At 39.3% G+C, this 26,547-nt stretch overlaps 1 protein-coding gene across 5 annotated transcripts in view; it reads left to right on the forward strand.

Moving 5' to 3' along the window:
* Positions 1 to 26,547, forward strand: part of zranb3 (zinc finger, RAN-binding domain containing 3) — a 113,119-nt gene that overhangs the window by 50,870 nt on the left and 35,702 nt on the right. For all 5 annotated transcript variants that reach the window (XM_078228058.1, XM_078228059.1, XM_078228060.1 and 2 more), the window contains 8 exons: positions 2,626 to 2,857; positions 5,163 to 5,248; positions 6,534 to 6,705; positions 8,289 to 8,423; positions 10,415 to 10,534; positions 17,667 to 17,786; positions 19,052 to 19,231; positions 23,496 to 23,648. In XM_078228058.1, the coding sequence (XP_078084184.1) occupies positions 2,626 to 2,857; positions 5,163 to 5,248; positions 6,534 to 6,705; positions 8,289 to 8,423; positions 10,415 to 10,534; positions 17,667 to 17,786; positions 19,052 to 19,231; positions 23,496 to 23,648 (1,198 nt within the window). The remainder of the gene's footprint in view (positions 1 to 2,625; positions 2,858 to 5,162; positions 5,249 to 6,533; positions 6,706 to 8,288; positions 8,424 to 10,414; positions 10,535 to 17,666; positions 17,787 to 19,051; positions 19,232 to 23,495; positions 23,649 to 26,547) is intronic.

Genomic DNA, 26,547 nt, shown 5'->3' on the forward strand with positions numbered 1-26,547 from the left:
TCAACTCTGTTTCGCTCTCCACAGATGCTGCTAGACTTGATGAGTTTTTCTAGCAGTTTTTATTTCAGATCTCCGGCATCCGTGGCATTTTGGTTTTGTCGGTCTTGTACCTCTTTCAGAGGTCACATACCAACCAACTCAAGAATAGCTTCTTCCCTGCTGCCATCAGACTTTTGAGTGGACCTACCTTGTATTAAGTTGATCTTTCTGTTCACCCTAGCTATGACTGTAACACTACATTCTGCACCCTCTCCTTCTCTATGTTTGGTATGCTTTGTCTGTCCATCATGCAAGAAACAATACTTTTCACTGTAAATTAATACGTGACAAATCAAATTTCCTCTGACACATTTTAAAATTAGGCCTTGCACATAATTAAGCTTTTTTTAGAGGCGCACTGATAATAGGATCACGACTGTAGCATTGTGGAGATGTGAAAGTATGCCATTTTCTGAATGGAGCTTGTTGAGGAAGAAATAACTCCATTCACAAAGTTCAATACAGATGACAAAGACCAATGAATTCCTCTAACTCATTCTTTTATGAAAATCTGCAATCCCTGTGCCCTCAATTCCTGCTGCCACCCCATCCACCACCACCACACCACCCCCCCCCCCACCCGGCCCCCCGCATCCATCTGCCCTCTGAAGAATTTTGCCTTCACATTTGAGCCTTGGAGAGGCTCAATACTTAAGCTCGAGTATCATTCTTTAAAATAGAACTTTATTGAATGCATTCTGGTAATCTAGTTGCACACTGTAGAATTTTTCAGTGACCATGAAGATGTTGCATAATCAAAGATTGTCACTGTGGTTGGTCAGATATGGTCTGCACCTTCTGAAACTGTGTATCATTGTTGTCTGCTGTCCCTCTATTCAAGGGTGACTTTTACTCGGTTGCAAATTTGTGTCATGAGCCTTCGTGACTGAACAGGCCAATTCCCAACTTGCATATCCTTGGACACATGGGATAGGGCACCTCACAAGCTGGTGAGATAACGAGTGTAGGATTTGATTCCTTTTCTTTCCTTGTCTGGTGCCACACTAGCTCATAGTTAAGATGTTGTGACAAGCCTGATGCAGCTTGAACAACAAATTGTCACCATTTTGAACAATTGGTTGCAAGTTACTCCCATGAATGTCAATATTGTGCTTCAAGGAGAGCTTCAGAGTGTCTTTGAAATGTTTTCTTTGTCTTCCCTGGAACGCTGGCCATTTGAGAATTGAGGAAACAAGATCTGGTGATTGACACACTTTTCAGCCATGCAGACATAGTGTCCAGTCCATCAAAGTTGGTTCTGTAGCAGTTTTGCCTGAATGTTTGTGGAGTTGGCTCCAAGAAGGACATGAGCGTTTGTTTGACAGTCCTATTAAATCAGAGTGGGAAATGACGTTTGGATTTTGTAAAGATTTAATCATTTTCACTCAAAATTAGAAATCCTTGTTTTAAGATTCCGTCCCCTTGGTTAGAAAAGTTAGCAATAACTCTCTTGAGGATACTGTTCAAAGAAGTTAAAAAAGGGTGTGTGTCAAATGCAAGATGAAATGTTTCAAAATGTCTTGGGTACCCTTTGTAATACTCTTCAATTAGATTTCCCGAATTCATAGAATCATGGAATCACCACAGTGTAGAAGGAGGCCATTCGGCTCATTGAGCCCCACCTTTTTTTGTTTTACTCGGGCCCTATCCCATAACCCCAGGTATTTACCTCGCTAATCCCCCTAACCTGCACCCCTTGGGACAACTAAGGGGCAAAATCCAGCAACCTGTACATCTTTGGGTTGTGGGTGGAAACAAGAGCACCTGAGGAAAACCCATGCAAACACTAGGAGAATATGCAAACTCCACACAAGCAGTCAACCAAGGCCGGAATTGGACCCTGTCACTGGCACTGTGAGGCAGCAGTGCTAACCACTGTGCTGCCCTGAATTATCCATGTTTGTGAAAATAGATAAACTAGAATACTGAGGGTCACCATGTGCAAGGATGAATTGTCTCTGATTAATTGTCTCTGATACAAATCAACCATGATCTTATTGAGTGTTGGAATTGGCCAGAAGGGCTGAATAGCCTCTGTTGGTTTAATGGGTTAAAAGAACCTCCCTAGCATTGTGGATGAGTTCCATGACTACCTTCCAGAATGTGAATCGTAATATCTTTCCATTGTCTCCCCTGCTTCCTTGTAGCAACTTGTTCCAGCATTTGATTACCTTTTATTTAAAAAAAAATTACTTCCTGACGAGTATCCTAACATTGCCATTCACAACCTATTATTATTATTCCTTGGTATAAATGCAAAATAGTTAAAGCACCATAATTTTATTTTTCTTCATGGGGTTAAGAAGTGGGGAAGCCATTCTGTGAAAAAAATATTGATTGTAGGCTTGATCACCACAGCAGCAAATGAACCATCTCTGAAATGGATGGAATAAGGAATGAAATCCTTATACAAGTGGCTTCCTTACATATCATATTGGATTGACAAAACTGATTATTCTGTAGTTTCCTTTGCACAAATAATTTTGGTACAGTCTGCAGATTGCAGATGTATTTACTTTAAAAAGTACTGTCCAGAAAAATATCCTTTGTGCAATCTGAATTTGAATTTTTGTTTGTATCTTGCAGGAGAATTCCAACCAGCAAAGTTACTATAGTGGGTTATGGCCTTTTAACAACTGATGCACAGACTTTAGTAGATGCCCTTTACAATCAAAAGTTCCAAGTTGTTATAGTTGATGAATCCCACTACATAAAGTCACGTAATGCAGCACGAAGCACAATTTTGGTGCCCATTATACAGAAAGCAGCTAAGGCCATTCTGTTGACTGGGACTCCTGCACTTAGTCGCCCCGAAGAGGTGAGCCTGTTAACATTTTTTTATAACCTTGGTTGAAGTACGATCAGTCAACTGAGTATTTCCAGCATTTTCTGTTTTCATTTCGATTCCGGCCTCGGGTCACTGCCTGTGTGGAGTTTGCACATTCTCCCCGTGTTTGCGTGGGTTTCCTCCCATGGTCCAAAAGACGTGTGGATTGGTCATGCTAAATTGACTCTTGGTGTCAGGGGGATTAGCAAGGGTAAATGCATTGGGATGGGGCCTGGGTGGGATTGTAGTCGGTGCAGACTCGATGGGCTGAATGGCCTCCTTCTGCACTGTAGGGATTCCTTGGTTAAATGAATTCAACTAACTGATCAAGGCCAATAGAAAACAAACTTTCTGTAATTGTAGACTAAAGTTGAAAGTGCATTGTAATTGCCGTTTCTTATTATCATAAATCTCAGGCTAATCAAGCAATTTTATCTGAACAGGTACCAGCATTTTGGGATTTACTATAATTAAGCCCAATGATGACAGTGACCGTTAAATTTAAGGACTTATTGTACTTTTAGCTGTATTTTGGGGTTTTATTTGGATTCACTCCATTATCTCTGAAAACTAGCCACTTCAACTTGGACTCTCTCAACAACTGCTTGCCCCTTGGATGTTCATTCTCTTCTCCTGAGATGGCATTCCATGGGATTCACAAAGCTGCATTCATGTCTCTCTCTATCAGCACCATTCCAGCTCTTTCACAGACCACTAACTTCACTAAGCTGGTACTACCCTTGGGGTTCATTGAATGCTTTTAAACTAATTTATTTCTCATTCCTAAAACAAAACATTTCTCTCAACTGCATTTCTTTGCAACATAATGTTTCCAGTTCTCAAGCTAAGTAAACCCACCTGCTGTTTATATCGCTCCACCTCTACTTTCCTGAATCCATTAAACAAACATGGGTCACCTCTGAACTGCAATTTTCTTTTAGGTGTTCTGGCAATCTCGCATTTTTGTTACCTTAATTGACGACAACAACAGCACTTTTCCCAGAACTAAGCGTTACCTCCAAAATATTGGCGTAAATCATGAACGAGATATTTGTCACAATTTTTGGAGATGTACTATACACTAGAATGTCCAAATCTGCCTTTTATCCCACACCTTCTTTAATGTCTTTTCTTTAAGGGAGTATGAATGTTGAGTATTTGCTCTGCCTGCATGCGTAATACTGCACTTATCTAAGTTATACATCATTTTGCAAGTCATCATGAGCAATATCTCTCAACAAACTAACAATCTGTTTGAAGTAGACAAGCATAATTTACAGTCCAAAAACTTGCCTAGCTCTTAGACCATGCCCCTGACTCCTACATCCAGAAAGAAGAATATCCCCAACACTAATCTGGCTTCCAAACTACTTGCCACCAGCTTAATACCTTACAACTAATACCAGAGGCTTCAATTTCATAGTGAAGCTTTTTGCATGGTGCCTCATCAAAAGCTTTTTGTAGATCCAGTAAATAGTGTCTGCTGAGCTTCTCTTATTGAGTGCTTAGTTAGTTCTTCAAAAATCTCCATTAGATTTATAAAACATGAGCTTTTTATGAAGCCACATTGGGCATCCCTATTATCTACTTATCTATGCAAGCATTCACATCTTGCATCTCTGATTCCCCCAAGCATCTTTTCTCTCCCAAATGTCAAACTAGTTACCTGGGCCAGTCTTCTCACTTTTTTTTAAGATGAGGATTACATTAGCCTCTTTCTAGCCTGCAGAGAACATCTCAGAATCCAGTGAGCTATTAAAAATACAAGTTAGTGGCTCCATAGTAATGTCCCATCTCCATGAAAACCCTGTGCTAGATATCATCTGCCCCAACTGCTTTGTCTAATTTCAAGCTCCTAACTCTTTCTAAAATAATATATAAATCTAATTGAAAACTAGTAGTTTTATTATTAAAATCATTCAATTCTAATAGTCAAACATAATCTCAAGAGTGAAGACCAATGCAAAATTTTTAATATTTTTGCCTTTACAACCTGGCTTTGCACACCCTTCAGTTGCCCAATAGAGTTTTTGACATTTCGCTGATTCGTCACATAACTGAACACTTTTCCCATTACTTCCATAAATATCTATGACCATTGGTATTTTAGCTGACCCAATAGCAGAAGAATTTTCTTCAGTTGTTTCTTGTGCTCACTTCAGTTGAATATTAGCTGCCTTTAATCTATCATAGAATCACACAGCTTAGAAGGTGGCCAGGATAACTTGGAAGCTCTTAAATGCAGAGACTTGTGTTCATTTCTTTCCCATTGATTTTTGTTTCAATGTTTTCACAGCTCTTCATGCAGATTAATGCATTGTATCCAAGAAAATTTGGAACTTGGACTGAATACGCCAGGAGGTATTGCAATGCTCGTCTTAGGTAAGATAAATAATTGGGAAGGTTCAGCAGCATATTTTTCTTTTAACTCTGCAGAATATTTGTATGGAATATGGTGCCCTGGTGCTACTTTATGCTGAAATAACACACTTGTGCTTCCTGGCTAGCAAGGTTCCACTGACCAATTTTGCTGTTGCTTCCTAAATAATCTGGCCAATGGGCCTTCCTTTTTATTCTCCAGAAAGACATTTTATTTATTGGCAGTTTGGCCCATTCAGGAAAAGTCCATTTCTTATTCCTATCTTATGCCAAGACTCTATATTAATGATTGATTATCGAACAACGGGAACAAAATAGAAAAAGCTGGAATTATTCAAAAGCATCCTTGGAGATAGAGTTAAATTAGATCGATCATGAGTGAGATTCTCCAGCTTCCTAGCCACATGTTTCTTGCCAGTGGGAGGTGGCGTGTTGTTTGCTAGTGATGGGATTCTTTGGTCCCGCCGCTGCCAATGGGAATTCCCTTTGGCATCACTCCACACCAGTGGGAAACCGGAGGATCCCGCCAGCATGAATGGCCAGAGAATTCAGGCCTTTGTGTCAGAATGAATTGAAACATTACTTCCTGGGTAAAATGGATAAATAACTTCCTAGTAAATGAACTGGTACGGTGATACAATACTGTAGGCACATTCAGTGCAGTGTTATCATACAAACCCAATACTGAAGAAGACTGCTCCTGTTATTAAATTGTTTAATGCATTGCTTTTTCTAATTAACTGAATCAGCTGCATGATCTTTAATATCTATTGTCTAAAGTGAACTTGGGCAATGAATATGCAAAGGATGCTTTTTATTTTTTCAGTAATTAATGATATCTTCGGTTCCAAAGAGCAAGTCAGTCCAGCAAAAAGTCATTTTCCTAACAGTGTGCCTGTAATGGAGTGATTTTTTTTTTCAGTGACTCTTGAAGTGAAGATTTGGTCACTAAACTCTCAAACAAATTGGAGGAAAGATACAGTGCTGTCAAATTGAATATATTTATCAACCAGCTTTTATTTATGTTTTCATTTATTCTAAATGATATCATAGAAACCCTACAGTGCAGAAGGAGGCCATTCGGCCCATCGAGTCTGCACCGACCACAATCCCACCCAGGCCCCACCCCCACACATTTACCCGCTAATCCCTCTAATCTACGCATCCCAGGACTCTAAGGGGCAATTTTTTTTTTAACCTGGCCAATCAACCTAACCTGCACATCTTTGGACATGCTTTGGTGAGTTTCCATTGCAAAACTTTTTTTAAAACTGCCGTACACTAACAGGTATTTTGGCAAAAGAGCTCAGTGGGACTGCAAAGGAGCCTCCAATTTAGATGAACTTCACCAATACCTGAGTAAAGTAATGATCCGACGAATGAAGGATGAAGTTTTGACCCAGCTGCCTCCTAAAATCCGACAGCAAATTCCATTTGATTTGTCAAAGGAAGCTACTAAGGTAAGGATTTTACATAACGGTAGTCTTGTATGAATTTCTGGTTTGAAGATAAATTGCTAACTTTTCCAGCTAACATTTAGCAAGACCAACATTTTCTTTTTGCTCTGATTCCAAGCATCTAATGCTGCCAGTATGTCAGGTCTCTTGGGACTTGTGCTGTGTTTAGTTGCTAGGTAACCACACGTATTTTCTGAAATCATGGATTTGTAGGTGTTGAATTAAAGAGAAATTTTAAAATTGAAAACATTGAGTGGAATTTTCTCTGAATTGCATTGAGTACAATAGTAGGTATGCAAATCAACTTTTACCCCGCCTGCCACAATGGCGGGTTTTTGCATCGTAATGCAGGCCTGGGAAAGATGCTGTCGTGCTGGCAGACTGCCTCTGCTTCGTCCACCACACCGTTACCTTACTGCTTCCTCGCTCTGGTCGCCATATTTGAACTGCAGCCGCACGTAGAGTTCTCGATGCTTCTAGCTCAGGATTGCTCCATTGAAGACATGACCCCGAAGGCCAAGAAGAATGCAGCCTGAGATTCAGTGACGTGCCTCTGGAACAACCTTTTGGGTGCTGTGGAGGCCCACTCTGATGTCCTCTGTCCCTAAACTGGCTGCAGGAGGGGCAGCAACATCACCAATCCAGCTTGGGAGGCAGTAGCGGCAGTGGTCAGTGCCAACACTGTGCCGAAGAGGACAGCACAGTAAGAAGTCTCTCAACACCAGGTTAAAATCCAACAGGTTTATTTGGTAGCACAAGCCACAAGAGGACGGCCATGCAACACAGAAAGAGGGATGATCTTATCCTTGCTGTCAAATCAGAAATAGTGAATTGCAAATGCTTTAAGTCATTGATATATTTTACACAATCTGTGCAGGATGTCAAATCTTTAAGCCTGTGAAAAGCATGCATCTCTAATTTTCATTTGGGTTGCCTTTAATTTTTCCAACATGCAGACCCAAAAGAGATTTCACATTATTACTTCTGACTTATCAACATTTCAATAAAATAATTAATTTTGTAACCTATAAAAAATAATATACACTGACATTGAAGCTTGCCTATCTTGCAACATTTAGTTGTTACGTGCAGAATATTTGCTTTATTTTGTCATGGAGGGATGTTAAAGTAGGCAAAAATTGTAGCAATAAATAGCTCTTCTCCAAAATATCTTCATCTATTATTAGAAATGCACACAAACCTGTTAATTTTATGCCATCAGAAGAAGACTGTCCTAAATTCATGTATGTGACACAAATGTATTTACTACTATATGTTTCCTGGCATTCTGACTTTCTAAATATTTAACGATTTCTCCTTGAAACATTCTTGGTTCTTGATTTATAGCACCAGAGTAAAGAATTTTCATCTTCACCCCCAGCTTGTCACAAGCTTCTATAATTGAACAGAACATGTGACTGACCTATCCAGCATTGACGTTTCTGCAGGAACAATCTTGCATCTCTGGGAATTTTCCTGCTCTTGTTCCTCTCCTCCTTCACAGGATGAAACTGGGACATGCATCACAGATCCATTAATTGTTCTGCCCTTTTTTGTTCCAAACATTTATCTTTCTGCCCACGTAGGAAATGAATGGCAGCATTGAGGAGTGGGAGAAATTAATGAGAGAACTGCATTCGAGTTCTGCAGAGACAGATAACCCCTTTGTACAAGTCATGGGTCTCATCACTCGTATGTACAAACAAACAGCGATTGCAAAGGTAGATGCACTTATTGGTTAATTTTAGCATAGCAGTTTGTCAATTTCAATATAAATGATTTATACATTTTAAACTGTGTTAAGTATCAATCTAAGGCTTCATATTTGTGATCTCAATTTCCTGAAGAAAAGTCCGAGTCTTGTTTTTTTAAAAATTTGAACTTGCTTACAACATGGCGTTTTTTTTGGTCCATGTCCTACATTCTCAAATCTGCTCAACTATCCAATAAAAAGTGATGATTCTTATTGTCCTAGAGCAGGGGTCTCCAAACTGCGGCCCGCGGGCCACATCCGGCTGGAAGTTTGGAGACCGCTGTCCTAGAGTATTGTTGTACTGTTTAAAAATATTCATGACCCATTTCCTTCCTAAGCTCCTCCATCAGTCGGGCAAGACAGTTCATCCACATTAATTGCCATGGATACTGTTAGTGCCACTTGTCACTATGCTAGAATGTGTAATTTTGCAGTGCAAAAAAAAGCCTTGACCAATTTTTTATTTTCTCTTTCAACGAGCTAAACCTGCCAGATCTCTCTCTAGGTAAAACATGATTGCGAATTACAGTATAGACTGGGATTTAAACTTGTGCTACTTCGTTGAAAAATATTTCTACACCACCTTCCGCAACCTCAACATGTCCGAAAGATAATGTGGCCAATAAATTAATTTTGAAGTTGCGTTTTTGTGAGCAGGATTGTCAACTTGCACATGGCAAGCTCTCGCAAACAGCAGTGGGATAAATTAGCTGATTGTGCTCGTTGAGGTTAAATGTTGAGCAGGATGTTTCAAATAATGCCACAGGATCTTTTTTATGGCCATCCGAACAGGCAAATGGGGTGCAAATTAATGTAATCTGAAATACAGATGCTCGCAGCCTAGCACTTCGTGTCAACCTAGATAGACAATATGCTCAAATCCTCGTATGAAACTTCATAGAATTGTTCAGTACAGGAGAGGAACACTTAGCCCATTGTGTCTGTCCCAACTCCACTTTGGGAGAGCTTTCACTCGCCTGCTCTTTCTCCATAGCTGTACAAATGTTTGCATTTCAAGTATTTATCCAGTTCCCTTTTGAACACCACTGTCAAATTTGCTTCCATCGCCCTTTCAGACAGTGAATGCCAGATCTTAACTTGCTGTAAAAAAAAAAGATTTCTTTTGCCCCTTTTTGATTTTGCAGAATTTTTGGAGAAATGTGCAACGTTTAGTTCTGTACCGCAAATTGTAAAAAGTTTCATATGCCAAAATATTTAAACTGTACTGCCACTTATTAAAGCATCAATGTGCAGCGATATTTTAATGTGCAATGCAGATAATGCTGCTTCAAAAATTCAACCAACTAACATTGCCAAATTAAAAATGAATTGCTTTTCAAGCTATTTCAATTTCGGAAACATTTGTTGAGATTCCAAACTTCATAATTTGTCATTAGTACATTCATTACTGCGTAAATAAATGTCCAATTGTATTGTTTGTTTGTTTCTTTGTGTTTAACTCATACATTAAGCATTTTAAAACCGATCTCCTATTGTGCTGATTTTTGAGATGATTTAAATTGTACTTTGTAATATGTTCATTTTTATGATTGTATGAAAATGACACTTGACATCTGTGCTAGAGTCATTTTATTCAGGGATTGCCATAAATATTTGGAACATTATTGAGTGAAATCAGAAGGCGTTCAAACCAAATATTTTGTTCAAACATGCAGCAACATTGAGTTTCCTCTTAATTGATGCTGTGGAATATTAAATATATGTTCATCTCCACCCAGTTCTGATTCTGAATCAACCAGCTATATGCGAAACTTTGATCTAAATGGTTTGTTTTATTAGTTGACATCCTTAACTTTAAATTGTTTGAATACAGCCCTATATAGATTTAGCAAAGATTTGTGTATAGTTAGTATATCCTAGTACTAAATGCTAATTATTCATGTATCAGTCTATATGACACAAATGAGCAGCAAGCTTACGCAGCTGATTTTATCTTAGGCAGGAGCAGTAAAGGACTACCTTAAAATGATGCTCCGTGATGAAAAATTGAAGTTCTTAGTTTTTGCTCATCATTTAACCATGCTGCAAGCTTGCACAGAGGCTGCGTTAGAAAATAAGGTAATGTACATTTTGAACTATTTTCATCTTATTACCAAAGTTTTATGTTAACTGGAGCAGGTACAGATCGAAACTACACAACTAATCTCCATGATTCAGTTTAATAACCTTTTATGATGAAATGAACTAAATTTGTATGTATGCATCATTTTCCATTACCTTGCAATGCCCCCCAAGTGCTTAATTACCTGCAAATCTGCCACGATGCTATTCATGAATAGTCTTGCAGTTGTAAGAACATTTTGAAGTGGGAGCAAAAGTAGGCCACTTAGCCTTTCGAGCCTGCTCTGCTCATATCATAGCTGATTTGCTACCTCATCTCCACCTTCCTGGACTATCACCCTATCCCTTAATGCCTTTGGTACCTAAAAATCTATTGACCTTTGTTTTAGTGTACACAACAACTGAACATCCACATCTCTTTCGGGGTAGAGAATTCCAAAGATTTGCAACTCTTTGAATACAGAAATTTCTCTTCATCTCAGTCCTAAATAGCTGATACAAAAACAGAAAATGCTGGAAAATCTCAGCAGGTCTGATAGCATCTGTGGAGAGAAAATAGATCAAGTCTGGATGACCCTTCGTCAGAGCTAAGAGCAAAGAAAATCTGAAGATATTTGTATTATGAGGGTGTGGGGGAGGGGGGTTGTCTGTCCCCCATAAACCCTGACACACACTCGATCAAGAATCTGTCAACCAAGCCTTGAATATATTCAATGACGCAACCTTCACTGCTCTCTGGCGTAGAGAATTCCAAAGGTTAGCGATTCTCTGAGGGAAGAAATTCCTCCTCAATTTCTATCTTAAATGGTAGTCTTGGAATTCCTTAGTTTTAGCTTCTCCAATAAGGGGAAACATTCTCTTGCCATCTACCCTATCAAGTTCTCTCAGAATCATATGTTTCAAAAAGATCACTCCATTTTTCTAACTATCCCTGCATTTGCAAGGCAATTCATTGACAATTTATTCTTTAAAGTAAAGGTGTTCAAACTTCAGATTGCGAATTGTCAAGATCCTCCTATAGATTCTTGCTCTTCACTTAACGGCCACACCAATTTTTCCTACTTATCTGATGATCCACTTGTGCCTTAGCAGTTGAGAAGTCTACAGCTTGGTCATCATTGGCTTGTTCTAAGACTTGGTGGGATTTTTAAAGTTGAGAGAACAGCCCTCTCTTTCTAAAATAGTTGAATGTGCAACTCAGTCCAATGGAGTCTTTTCCTGCAGCAGATTGGAAAATACGTTGTGCAGAGTGACAGAAAATGAAACAGGAGAAATGGGCCTTTAAAAATTTAAGTATTTTGAGAAAATTATGCTTTTGAAAATTCTTTTTTTTTGACAATTTGATGTGCTCAGTGATGTATGAAATGCACTTTCAGGTGCTCACAATGACGGGTCGTTGAAATTCTAATAACTGAATTTGTCACAATTCACATTTCCAATCAGTTGCTTATTTTGAGTTTAGTCTGTTGTAATCACTTTCTATATTTAGCCCTGTTTTTATTAAGAATCCGTTGCAATAATATCAGCCTGGTAAGTGATATCTGTGGATTTTAGTTGTGTGGTGATGAGTACTTGGAATTTATTGATTTTTGAATAAGCTTTAAATGTAGGGTAGCTGAATGAGAAATGTTGGCCAGTACAGAGGTGGCTGCTTTAATTCTATCTTTCTAATATATTGTATCAAACCTTCTAATAGGATTTTTGCCTGAAGTATAAGCAGTTCATTATTATCAGCCAAAAGCTGGCACAAGGGAGAACTAAGAACAAAGGATGTGGTTCTACAATTTCTGATGCTTAATGTGGAAAAATGGGAGTCTCTAGTCTCAATATTGCTTGCATTGGACCTGGCTGACAGAAAAGGCGCAGGCAGCAGAAGATGCAAGTCATACAGGGTAGTCTAAACAAAGTATACAACGTTGTTACACCTCTGTCAAAGAAAATAATTGTAACAACTGGCATTGGTGTTGAAGAGAAGATGGGAATATGATTGGTGAGGTTGATCAAATAAAGGAATGGTAGCAGAAATACTGTGCCGAGCTCTATCAACCAAAACCAAATGTAGCAAGTAAACAGCCTGTACCTTGGGAGAAGTTGGAAACAGAATTGCTGATTAGTAAAATTGAACATATAATTAAAAATCTGGAGAACAACAAAGCAACAAGCCGAGATGATATACTTGCTGACTGTATGAAGGCTGGAGGAGCAACGGCAGTCAAAGCCATGAAATAAATCATTGACTGGTGATGGAAAAGTACTCATTGGTCAAAAGATTGGCTGATGGTACTGCAAAATGTTCATGGTGCCTGAGACTGCTCTCAGCATAGAACGATTAGCCTATAAACCATGCCTCAAAAATGCTTCTAGAAATAATCAGAAAAAAGGCTCTCGTACTTCACAACAGAAATATTTGAGGGACAATTTGGCTTCACTGCAAACAATGAGACTTTAGGTCATTCTAGTGTTGTGCAACATTTATTGTGAGTTGTCAAAAACAAAATGACCAAGGAATTATGGGTACTGTTTGTAGACTGCACAAATTCTGTCCACTATGCAGAGTTTTCAATGGAAAGCCCCGACTTGATTTGGAACACCACATTACTTAGTCTTGCTCATTCAGAGACTTTGCACACAGGCAAAGGTGTTGCACATGTAATTGAAGACAAGACAGAGCCATTCAGTTTTGGAAAAGGAGTCAAAGATATCTGTTTTCACCACTACTTTTCAATGCCACGGGAGAAGACATCTTGAGAGAATTCAGTTCTTCTCTCCCAGAACATCCTGGGGACAGTATTGGCCTTCACAACATCTGGACCATCAGATATGCTGATGACCAAAGATGAGCAAGAACCCTGTGATTGCTGAAGAGCAAAAAGTCAAGTCTGAAGTTTGGGTTGAGCATCAATGACCGCCAAACGCATGAAAATTCATGATGAGAACAGTGATGATTCAGTGTGCAACCATTGTGAACATAGATTGAATTCAATTTGTACGATCTGAAGGTAACCAGAAACACTGAAATCAGGACAAGGCTAGCAACTGTTTGCTCTATAACGTGTCAGCTGAAGCCAAGAGAATGAGGACGATGGTATGGAATTCCGGAAGAGAGACTGAGGTTCTTGAGCAAATTGACATGGGAAAGGACAAGGTATAGGAGGTGTTGGCAGCCTTAAAAGTGGATAAATCTCCAGGTCCACATGAATTGTGCCCTAGGGTGCTGAGGGAGACAAGGGAGGAGATTTCAGGGGTTCTGACCCAAATTTTCAACTCCTCTGGCCACGGGGGAGGTGCCAGACAATTGGAACAGTTAATGTGGTTCCACTATTTAAGTGTTGTAGAGATAAACCAGGGAACTACAGACCAGTGAGTCTTGTGTCGTGGTCGGGAAACAATTAGAGAAACTTCTGAAGGAGAATCTCCATTTGGAAAGGCAAAGCTTGATCAGGGATAATCAGCAATGCTTCGTCAGAGGGAGGTCATGCCTAACAAATTTGATTGAACTTTTTGAGGAGGTGACCAGGTGTGTGGACGAGGGTAGTGCAATTGATGTAGTTTATATGGATTTCAACAAAGCCTTTGACAAGGTCCCACATGGGAGACTTGTTATGAAGGTAAATTCACATGGGGTGCAGGGTAATTTGATAAAGTGGATTCGAAATTGGCTCAGTTGTCGGAGACAGAGGGTGATGATAGAAGGCTGCTTTAGTCACTGGAAGCCAGTGTCCAGTGGCGTACCACAGGGATCTGTGTTGGGCCCCCATTATATATTATTTATATAAATTACATTGACTATGTAGGGAGTAGGATTAGTAAATTTGCGGATGACACTAAGATTGGACAGGTGGTTAACAGGTGAGGCAGAGTGTCTTGGGCTACAAGAAGATAAAGACGTAATGGGCAGATAAGTGGCAGATGGGATTTAACCCTGAAAAGTGCGAGGTGATACACTTTGGAAGGAGTAATTTGACAAAGTATTCAATGAATGGTAGGACACTAAAGTTCTGTGGAACAAAGGGACCTTGGTGTCTTTTGTCCACAGATCTCTGAAGGCGGAAGGGCATGTTAGGGTGGTGCAAAAGGGACACTTGCCTTTATCAGTTGAGGCATAGATTACAAAAGCAGGGATGTCATGTTGGAGTTGTATAAAATTATGGTGAGGCCACAGCTGGAGTATTGTGTGCAGTTCTGGTCGCCACATTATGGGAAGGATGTGATTGCCCTGGAAGTTTAAAGTTTGTTTATTAGTATCACAAGTAGGCTTGCATCAACACTGCAATGAAGTTACTGTGAAAATCCCCTGGTCGCCACACTCTGGCGCCTGGTCGTGTACACCTGAGGGAGAATTTAGCGATGCCAATGCACCTAACCAGCACGTCTTTCGGATTGTGGGAGGAAACCGGACCACCTGCAGGAAACCCACGCAGACATGGGAGAACATAAAGACTCCCCAAGATAGTGACCCAAGCCAGGATTCAAACCTGGGTCGCTGGCGATGTGAGGCAGGAGTGCTTGCCACTTTGCTGCTGCTGGAGAGGGTGCAAAGGAGATTCAAGTTATGAAGAGGTCGCATAGGCTTATGTTGTTTTTGTTGGAGCAGAGAAGACTGAGGGGCGACCTGGTCAAGGTCTACCAGGTTATGAGAGACGTGGACAGAGTGGATAAGGAGCAGCTGTTCTCCTTAGTTGAAAGGTCAGTCATGAGGGGACATGGGTTCAAGATGAGGGGCAGGAGGTTTAGGGGGGATGTAAGGAAAAACTTTTTTACCCAGAAGTAAACTCTGACGATCTGGAATGCGCTGCCTGGGAGGGTGGTAGAGCTCAGTTGCCTCACATCCTTTTAAAAAGTACTTGGATGAGCACTTGGCCTGTCATAATATTCAGGGCCATGGGCCAAGTGCTGACAGATGGGGTGAGGTGGGAGTACAGGTGTTTCTAATGTGTTGTTGTGGACTCAATGGGCCAAAGGGCTTCTTCTGAGTTGTTGGTATCCAACATTGGCCACTTGGAAATTTCTGGGTATGGAGGATTGTGTGCTATATGGATGCAAGAGCTGGACTCTTAATAAGATTGATGGGAAGAGGATTTCAGCTTTTGAAAAATGGCTCTAACAAAGGGTCAAATGACGAGGGGTGAATAGAGGGCATCCAAAGCTTAAATTCTCAGATAACTAAAGATATGAGTTTAAAATGAGACCAAAGGAGGCTTATGCCAATTGTATGGTTCATAATACAGTCGCAAAATAAATGCGGAGTGCACAAGAATGTCTTAAGAAAGCAGAGTTCATGGGGCATGGAGGATGTATGAAAATACATTGGCATTAACAAGAGGGAATCCATAAGTTTTCTATAAGCACAAAATAGTAAAATGAAGGGTGTGACTGACTAGGAATAAATCAGTAATTTGCATCTGTCTTCATTGGAATGTTGCCAGTGTCACAATAAAGGAGGAGATTGTAATAATAGTTATCAAATATATTTCCAAGTTTGGCATTACTCGAAATAGACCCAGCCTGAATGGGGTGCATCCTATCTATATTACTGAGGGAAGTAACGGTAAAAATTGTAGATGTTCTAACCATAATTTTCCAATCCTCTGAGGGGTGTAGCCAGAGGACAAAAGGACCTGGTTAAAAAGGCTAGAGAGAAAACGGACCTTTACAGTTGGCCAAAGGTTGCTGGTTGGGAAATGTTGAGAGAAAATAACCTGTGTCAAAACCAATTGGCATTTGGAACGATGAGCAAATAATTTATTAAAGATTTGTTGAAGGCAAATGTGTTTGGTTAACTTGATGGAGCAATTTTGATGAAGTAACAGAAGGTTGATGGGGGCAGTTTGGAGGACACTATATTGTGGATTTTGAAAAGACATTTAACAAAACAAATCTAAACTTGACTTGCAAGCAAAATTAAAGCCCATTGGATTAAAAAGTCAGTGGCAGCATGGATATGAAATTAGCCAAGGGTCAGAAAGTAGAAAGTAAATGATTGTTTCTCAGTTTGGGGGGGCGTTATTACTGTGGTGCTCCCCAGTAGCCTGTATGAAGACCATTAGTCCTGTCAATATATACTTATGACCTAGACCTGGGTATTTGAGGCATAATTTCAAACTTTGCAGATTCCACAAAACTTGAAAATATAGTAAACAGTGAGGTGGATAGTAAAAGGCTTCAGGAAGATGTAAAAAAGTGTCAAAATGGGCAAGCACTAGCCATGAAATTCAATGCAGAGAAGTGATGCATTTTGGTCGGCAAACTGAGGGGTGATAATTTGACCTAAAGCACAATTTTACAGGAGTACAGGAGCAGGAACATCCAGAGGTGATTGCACACAAATCTCTGAAAGTGGCAGGACAACTTGTGAAGACTCCCAATTTTTTTTTAAGAAAAGCAGATGGCATCCTTGATATTCAAACTGAAGCAAGGAAGTTATGCTAAACTTTTTACATTTTGGTTTGGCCTTAACTTAAGTATTGTATTTTCTTCTATTCTGGGCACCACTCCATTTGAGAGGGTGCAGGAAGAGATTTTCTAAATTGATACCAAGATTGAGGAACTTTGTAATGTGGAATGACATGATAAAATGGTGTTGTTCTCCTTAGGGCCGAGGAGATTAGGCCCAGATTTGATTAATGTGCAAAGTATTGTTTGCTGAGCGCTATACAGACACAGCGTACCATTCACAGAGTACATAGTGGAGAAGGAAAGGAGAGTCCGCAGCTTTATGGTGACTGGTGAAAGAACTAGATGTATGATGATCCCAAAAGCAAAGTCTGAAAGGATGGTGGAGGCAGATTCAATGATAACTTTAAAAAGGGGATGGGATAAATAATTGAAGGGGAAAAGAGTAGAGTTATAGGTAAGAAGAGTGCGTCAGTGGGATTATTTTAATTACCATGAGTTGCACAGGCAAAATGTTCGAAATGGTAATCAGTGATGTATCATTCTGAGTCTATGGTGCAAACTGCTCCCTGCTCCAAAGTATTGAGTTTACATGAATGATCATAAATGTCAAAGTTAATGTGGCAACTAATATTCCAGGATCAAATATTTTTACACCCTATTGTCAGGCACTTTGCTGCTTAGTATTCATTATATTCGTATGAAATGTCATGTAACAGCTTTGGTTATTGTTTAGGCACGGTACATAAGGATAGATGGTTGTGTTCCATCATCAGAAAGGATTCATCTTGTCCATCAGTTTCAGAACGATCCAAAGACACAAGTTGCCATTCTAAGCATCAAGGCTGCTGGACAGGTATTGCATTTGTAACAAAAAGACCTAGATCTATAGATGTTTGTTTGTGATACATCGATCTTTTATAAAGCAAAAATATATTTTGTGTGTGCTGTTAAGTTTATTTAGAAATTTTGTTTTACTGATGTTCAAGGCTTTATTTTTTTTTCCCCAGTTCACTTCTGTGTTTCTCTTGACCATGGAAATATTGGAATAGATGAAGCAACATTTTAAGTTAAATTAATTTTGCTTTTTTTTTACATTTTTATTTCTTCCTCAAGACTTTGTTCTGTTTTGCACCTTTTATATTTTTATGTTGTTTAGTTATTTAGCACTTTTGGTGTGTTGCAGTAATATTTTTCCTATTTTGTCATTTTATTTCTATCTACTGTTGCATTAAGCTAAGGAATAAATTTAAATTATTAGACTAAATGTTTTGCTTAAACAGCCATTTATTTTGCAACAGAATCATCTACATGACTGGAGCAACTTGTTGATGCGATGGTAGTGTCATTAGTACATTCAGTTTTTTAATGCATTGTCCTGCAGGATGGTAGAATGTATATTATCTGCTCACCAATTCCTATCTCGGGTGAATTTGTGAGATTGGTATCTAGTGGCAAGACTGATTTCCAAATGGGGAGCGGGAGGGAGGGGGGGCAAGATTACGAATGACTCAACTTTTGCTTCTGCACCACTGAGGCTTCTAAGAGGTATTATCAGAGGCTTGGAAGTAGTTCTTATTTACAACAGAAGGATATAAAAGCCTTTTCCTCCAAAGTTTGCCCTATGGAGTATTTCAATCAAGTTTATCAGTCACTGCAATAATTTTACTTGTGTACCACTCAACAGACCTGATCTCAATGTTGCTGTGACCAAGCCATGAGGAGTTGTGCAAACAACAACATTTTTTTGATTATTTTCTACCTTTCCCATCTGGAAATGTGCCTGATTCCTGTTTGCTATTTTCTTTTTGTAATGATCCTGAGTTACAGAATACAATTGTGTGCACAATCATGAATACTAACCAAGTTCTTGCATGTTTTGTACAATCTTGTGCTTTAGTACTTTAAATTATAAACGAGTTGCAGTGATTCCTTCGAAGTCTGGGTGAACCAAATTGGAGCTGTACCAGGTTTTAAAAGTGTGCAAGCAACTAACATGTTCTATCTAATCTTGTATTAAATATTTACAAAACTATAAGAATTTTTATGTTGACTTGTGATTTTTGCACCAGAAAAAGCCTAAAAACAGTATCTGATACTTTTTTTTCATATCCCTCATAGGGCTTAACATTTACAGCTGCCACTCATGTTGTCTTTGCTGAGTTATACTGGGATCCCGGTCACTTGTTGCAGGCTGAAGATAGAGCTCATCGAATAGGACAGTGCAGCTCAGTTCATATTCATTACCTCATCGCCAAAGGAACACTGGACATGCTCATGTGGAACATGTTGAAGCGTAAGGTACAGTTTCACTGAATATTATATGAAAGATTATGTAACAGAGTCGTACAGAAATAGGCCATTCAACTCGTTCAGCAGTCCTGTTACAGAGAGATTGTTTCTTCTTGTGGGGGAAACGGAGCTACAGACCATCGACATGAGAGGTTCACCAAGAAATCCAGTAGGGAATTCAGAAGCAACTTCTTCAAACATAGACTAGTGAGAATGTGGAATTCACTACCACAAGGAGTGGTTGAAGCGAATCGTACATGGCAGTGGCGGGCAACATGTCACATGTGGCCCATCAGGGTAGTGAGTAGAGTGATACGCACGCAAAGCAAGGGCATGTAAAGTGAAGTGCACGCTGATTGCACACAACATTGGCTCAGAGCTGTGTGCTCCCCCTGCGCCCGATCGAAGTGTAAACATTTTTGCTTTTACCATTTGAAGTTGATAGTTCCATTAATATATGAATGGCTCATCATTTTCTGTAACCCATTATGAATTTTTTGGCATGTATTAAATTAATTTAATTTTATTCATGGAGTCAGGGTTAGTAAACATGCTCGGTTTTAATCATGTGGCCCACTGCGATGGCACTCACTAGTCGAGGTTGATCATTTAAGGGGAAGCTAGACAAGCATATGAGGAAGAAGGGAATAGAGGGTTACAATGATAGATTTTAATAAGGAAAGCTGAGTGGAGCATATATGACTGCATGGATTGTTTGGGCAGAATAGTCTGTTTCTGTGACGTAAATCCATGTAATTAGTTCAACACTCCTACTCTTTTTCCCATATCGCTGCAAATGTTTCCTTTTCAAATATATATTGAATTCATTTTGGAACTTGCTATTGAATCTACATCCACCATTCTAGCTGACACATTCCAGATCATCTTCACTGACTGCATAAATCAAACACTCATCTCCGATCTGGTATACTTGCCAGATAGCCTCTGGCTTCCAACCGTCTTCCCAGTAGAAACAGTTTCTTCTGTTTTCACTTAATCAAAGCCCTTAATAATTTTGAATACTTCATTAGATCTCCTCCCTGAAAACAATCTCTGTTCCCTCATCCCTGACACCATTCTTGTAAATGTTTTTTATACACTCTAGAAGGCCATGACATCCTTCATAAGGTATGGTGTTCAGTCTTGAACAATATTGTACCTGTGGTTTAGCAGTTATTTATGAACATTTAGCAATATTTTCTTGCTTTGTTCAACTCGATGCCTCTTCATAAAACCAAGGGAATCTAAATGTTTCTCTAACTGGAAGAAATTCTCCTCTATTCACCCCATCCAAATTCTTCATACTGTTCAGAATCTCAATCGAATCTTCTGTCTTTTCTGCTCCGGAATATATAATTTTAATATTACAAACAAAGTTTTAGGTAGCATCCCTGCCTCAGCGATAAATTCTGGGTTCAAATCCCACTGTAGGACCTGCTGGCCACTGAAAGAATGTTTGTGACAAGGTTCAAGCAGGTTGATGATCAGCTTGCTAATCCTTCCAGTACTTACCCAGAGGGGGGAAAAAGTGTCTGTGACGATACAATACAATTAGGTTCTTAATTTTATTATTCTGGTGAATCTGCAACGTACCATCTCTACGGCATTAATGTATTTTCTACAACGAGCCCTCAAAACTGCGCTCTTTTGAAGGCAACCTAAGTAATATCTTTTAGAAATTCAGCATGCTTTCTTTACTGTTGTATTCTGTGCTGCTTTATGAAGCTCCGTTTTTTTAATTGCTGTATTTGCCTGCCTTTGCATAGATAATTCTGTATTTGAATCCTTAAGTCTCTTTATTCAATCATACCGTCTAGCATCATTTGCATTGTGTGTATACTCCAATTCTTTCTTTCCCCTTCAGATGTGTTGCAGTGTATGTATCTAATTTAAATTACATCTGCCAAGTGTCTGCCCATTTTGCTGAGCTGTCTGCTTCTGTGAAGTCTTTTATGGTCCTCATTATTTTAGTAAATTCTCTACTTTTGCATCACCAGCAAATTTACAGATCTGTTCATTCACAAAAGTGAACCCAGCACTTACTACTCCAGTGCATGATGTATTTAACGTTCAAATACTCTAACTTTTAAGTGCTTTCCAATGGAATTTGAAGTATGAATTCTAAATTTCGCTAACTGGTCAGTAGTTGTGCGGCCTATTCAGGTCTCTTATCGTGAAAAATGTGTAATTTTGACTCTGTTTTCTACAAGTCAAAAGATTGAAATATTGGGGTCAAAGCCTCTGCTGTCTCCTCTCTTTAAAGTTAAAGTTTATATTAGTCACAAGTAAGGCTTGCATTAACACTGCAATGAAGATGCTGTGAAATTCCCCTAGTCGCCACAGTCCGGCACCTGTTCAGGTCAATGCACCTAACCAGCACGTCTTTCAGAATGTGGGAGAAAACCGAGCACCCGGAGGAATCCCACGCAGAAACGAGGAGAGCATGCAAACGCCACACAGACAATGACCCAAGCCGGAAATCGAACCCAGGTCCCTGGCACTGTGAAGCAACAGTGCTAACCACTGTGCTACCGTGCCACCCCTCCAACAGATATGACCAAATAGACAGTGATCCTGTATAATTTTTTTCAGAATCCATTTCCTTTCTAGTTATCCAGTGGTTCTACATTCAACCAGAGTACATCATGATAAATGCAATTTAATGCTGATTCTGGAATCTGAAACAAAAACAGAAAAAGCTGGAAAATCTCAGCAGGTCTGACAGCATCTGTGGAGGGAGAACAGAACTAAAATTTCAAGCCTGAATCATAGAAACCCTATAGTGCAGAAAGAGGCCATTCGGCCCATCGGGTTTGCACTGACCACAAGCCCACCCAGGCCCTACCCCCATATCCCTACATATTTTACCTGCTAATCCCTCTAACCTACGCATCTCAGGACACTAATGGGCAATTTTTAGCATGGCCAATCCACCTAACCCGCACATCTTTGGACTGTGGGAAGAGACCGGAGCACCTGGAGGAAACCCACGCAGACATGAGGAGAATGTGCAAACTCCACACAGACAGTGACCGGAGCTGGGAATCGAACCCAGGTCCCTGGAGCTGTGAAGCACCAGTGCTAACCACTGTGCTACCGAGCTCTGATGAAGAGCCATCCAGACTTGAAATGTTGGCTCTGTTCTCTCTCCACAGAGCGAATACATCCACATTCTCACTTCCATGACAGTTTTATAAACAGCTAAAAAATTTTGAATAAAATTATATATCTCTTCGAAGACAACTGGATTTACAAATAAATCCAAACTCTCTATCTCTGGGATGCTCCAGAACAAATTTGAACATTGTGACTATTCGTCATAAACTGAATAAAATTTTAAAATGTATTTATTAGTGATATGTTAATGTGCCACTAATGTAGGCTTACATTAACACTGCAATGAAGTTACTGTGAAAATCCCCTACTCGCCACACTCCGGTGTCTGTTCGGGTACACTGGAGAATTTAGCATGGCCAATGCATGTAACCAGCACGTCTTTCGGACTGTGGGAGGAACCAGAGCACCCGGAGAAAACCCACGCAGACATGGGGAGAATGTGCAGACTCCGCACATCCAAGCCGGGAATTGAACCCGGGTTCCTGGTGCTGTGAGGCAGCAGTGCCAACCACTGTACCACCGGTGCCACCCACTATGATACTAGAGTCTTTCATCTCTTCAGATTTCTTTTTAAGTATGGGCTCTAATCCAGCCAAGATTTAATTGTTACATTTTTTTATTGTTTGCTTTATTTCCCCTTCCACACAATCAAATAACTTGTTTTTATTGTCCAGACTGAAACTTAAAGAATGGACGCTTGGCCAAATTGCGATGAATCTGTACTCCAGCTTGTAGATTCAGGAGAGAAGGGAAACATTTAAGCAGGAAGAGGGTATAGATATTTAAGAATATGTACCTGCAATGTAGTATATAGATTTCTGTACAATTACAATCTACGCATTTCCATGTTCAGTTGACTATGGGGGTCTCGCTAATTATTCATTTCTGAAACTGGAGGATCCCATCATCAGAGGTGATGGCAAAGAACTAGTGCAAGATTAATGAAAGCTGGCACTGCAGTTTAACGAGTGGTTTAGTCTGAAAATGTCATGCTCGGTTTAAGAAAATGTACGATTAAAATGCATAAATCATAATTTAGAATATTTCTAAGTTTGAAGATTTGTTTGCTGGTTTTTAATTTTGTAGGTTTAGTTGAAATACCAAATAGCTCATGCATTGGTCAGTGGAGATAAGTTACTTCTCTTTTGAATTACAGACTCGTGTTACAAGTAACACATTAAATGGAATAAAGCAGCGCTTGGAAGTAGAGGAAGGAGATAAAGAGAAATGGGATTTCTTGAACAGTGCTTTGGCTTGGGTGCCAAATGAAAATTTACCAGGAACTGAGGATGGAATGTTTTTCACCCATGTAAGAATGTGAAATGTGCAACATGTAATATAAATACTGATTTCTTTCTTTTTAAAACCTATTTACCGATTGCCATGGTTGAGTACACATGTTGTAATAGAACAGTATGATGAGTAACATCTGTCTCATCTGTTTATCAATATTAATACAATAGTGCCAGTTATAATGTGATACACTTTTTCATATCCTTTGTCACCTCTATATTTTCAATTTACCATGCCATGTTTGCCGCATCCTATTTCTATACTGCACTATCGTGAGAAAAAGCAAGAAACTGCTTTACAAAATTGCAGTACTCAAAGAACAAAACTGGAAAGAGGCAGTAATTCCAATTGCAGTATCTATCGATGCTCATAAACTATTGGAGCCACTCTTGTGCGTTATGATATTTGTAGATCAACTTGATTAGTGTTCATGCTCTGTGCCATGTATCTATGTTATTCTAATTTACAAAGATATTTCACAAAGCTATCTTCCTTCAGATCTTTGGTTCCTGCAGCGAATCGTCTTAAAACAGAATTTTAAAATTTCAAAGTTTAGAAAATAAATTATTTATAAATAACTGCAATTTTATTCAGTTATCAGTGTAGACCATAACATTTCACCTGCAATATATTTGGTATTTATTTTAACGAAAAGTATCTTCTGAAATTTTGGGTTAAATTGGATGATCCCTTAATTTAGCTATCCTGCTTTAGTTTTTGTTTGGGTTTATGTGGTGCTAACGTTGCTTTCAGAATTAAAGATCTAGTGGAGAAAATAATAATAACATCCGTGAAGTCTTTAGTCCTACATACAAATTAGGAGCAGGAAAAGACCACTCAGCCCCTGAAACCTGCTCTGCCATTCAATAAATTCATATCTGATCTGATAACTTCAACCCCACGTTCCTGCATACCCCAATAACCTTTCATCGCCTTGTTAATCAACAATCTATCTCATTCTGCTTTAAAAATATTCAAGGATCTGCTTCCACTAACTTTTGTAGAAGAGTGTTCCAGAGTCTCTCGACCCGCTGAGAAAGATCATTTCTCCTTATCTCTGTTTTAAATGAACAACCTCTTATTTTTCGAGTGACCACTCGTTCTAGATTCTCTGACAAGGGGAAACATCCTCTCCACATCCACTCTGTCAGTACCCCTCAGGATCTTAAAGGTTTTGATCAAGTTGCCTCTTATTCTTCTAAACTCTAATGGATACACCTTTCCTCATAAGACAACCTGCTCATTTCCAGTATTAGTCTAATAAACCTTCACTGAACTGCTTCTAATGTATTTACTGCACTCAGATGCCCAAATTCTTCTGCACCTCCGAGTTCTGCAATCTCTCACCATTTAGCTCAGAAGCATTTTTATTCTTCCTGTAAAATGGACAGTTTCATACTTGCCCACATTATACTTCATTTGCCAAATATTTGCCCACTCACTTAACCTATCTATGTCCTTTTGTAGCCTCCTTAGGTCCTCTTTACAATTTACTTTCCTTCCTACCTTTGTGTCAGCAGCATATTTAGCAACCATACCTTCAGTCTCTTCATCCAAGTCATTTATATAAATTGTAAAAAGTTGAGGCCCCAGAACTGATGCTGTGGCACACTACTCATTGGCTCCTGTCAACCAGAAAAAGACCCATTTATGCCAACTGTTTCCTGTTAGCTAGCCAAACTTCAATTCATGCCAATATGTTATCTCTATAACATGTGCTTTCATTTTCTGCAATACCTTTGGTGAAATACCTTCCAGAAGTCTAAGTACAGTACATCCACTTGTTCCCATTTATCCACAACATATGTGACTCTTTCAAAGAATTCCAATAAATTGGTGAAACGTAATTTCCCTTTCACACAACCATGTTCACTCTGCCTGATTGCCATGAATTTTTCCGTGTGCCGGGCTATAATGTCTTTTAATAATGACTGCGAACATTTTCCCGATGATAAGCTAACTGGCCTAGAGTTTCCTGCTTTCTGTCTCCCTCCCTTGTTTTGAATAAAGGTGTTACCTTTGCTATCTTCCAATCTAATGGAAACTTCCCTGAATCTAGGGCACTTTTGAAAATTAAAACAAAATGCATCAGCAATCTCCTTAGCCACTTCTTTCAAAACCTTAGCATGAAGCCCATCTGGGCCAGGGGATTTGTCAGCCCACAGACTCAACAAATTGCTCAGTACTGCTTCTCTGGTAATTGCCATTTTGCTGAGCTTCTCTCTGTCCTTTCCTTTTGTGATTGACAGCTATTTCTGGTGTGTTACTTGTGTCCTGTATGGTGAAGATCAATGCAAAATACCTGTTTAATTTGTCTGCCCTAGCTCTGCTTTCCATTATCAATTTCCCAGACACACTTTCTATAGGACCAGTGCACACTTTGTTAACTCTTCTCATTTAAATATCAAGAGAAACTCTTACTATTCATCTTTGTTATTTGCTAACTTTCTCCTGTACTCTAGCTTTTCCCTCCTTTATAAATCTTAGTTATTCTTTCATGTTCTTTCCAATCTTCTGACCTGTGACTTGTCTTTGCGTAAGTATATGTTTTTTCTTTAAGTTTAATACTGTCTTTAACTTTATTTAACCACAAATGATTGGTTATGTCCTGGAATTTTTTCTCACTGGGATGTGTTTATTTCGTATATTCTTTTTAAATGTCTTGGGCCACTGAATATCTATTGATCTGTCCCTTAAGGACATTTAAGTTTTAAATACCAGTCTTGGCTGCACTTTTCTCTCCAATAAATTGAAGTAAAATTCAGTCATATTATGACTGCTGCTACTAGAGGTATCTTCACAATGAGGTTGTCAGTTAATCCTATCTCATTGCATAATATCAGGCCTGCTTGTCCTCTAGTTGATTGCAGAACACGCTGTTCTAAGAAAGCATTCTATGAACTGCTCCTCTGCAT

Source organism: Mustelus asterias, chromosome 14 (assembly GCF_964213995.1).
Source record: "Mustelus asterias chromosome 14, sMusAst1.hap1.1, whole genome shotgun sequence".
NCBI lineage: Eukaryota > Metazoa > Chordata > Chondrichthyes > Carcharhiniformes > Triakidae > Mustelus > Mustelus asterias.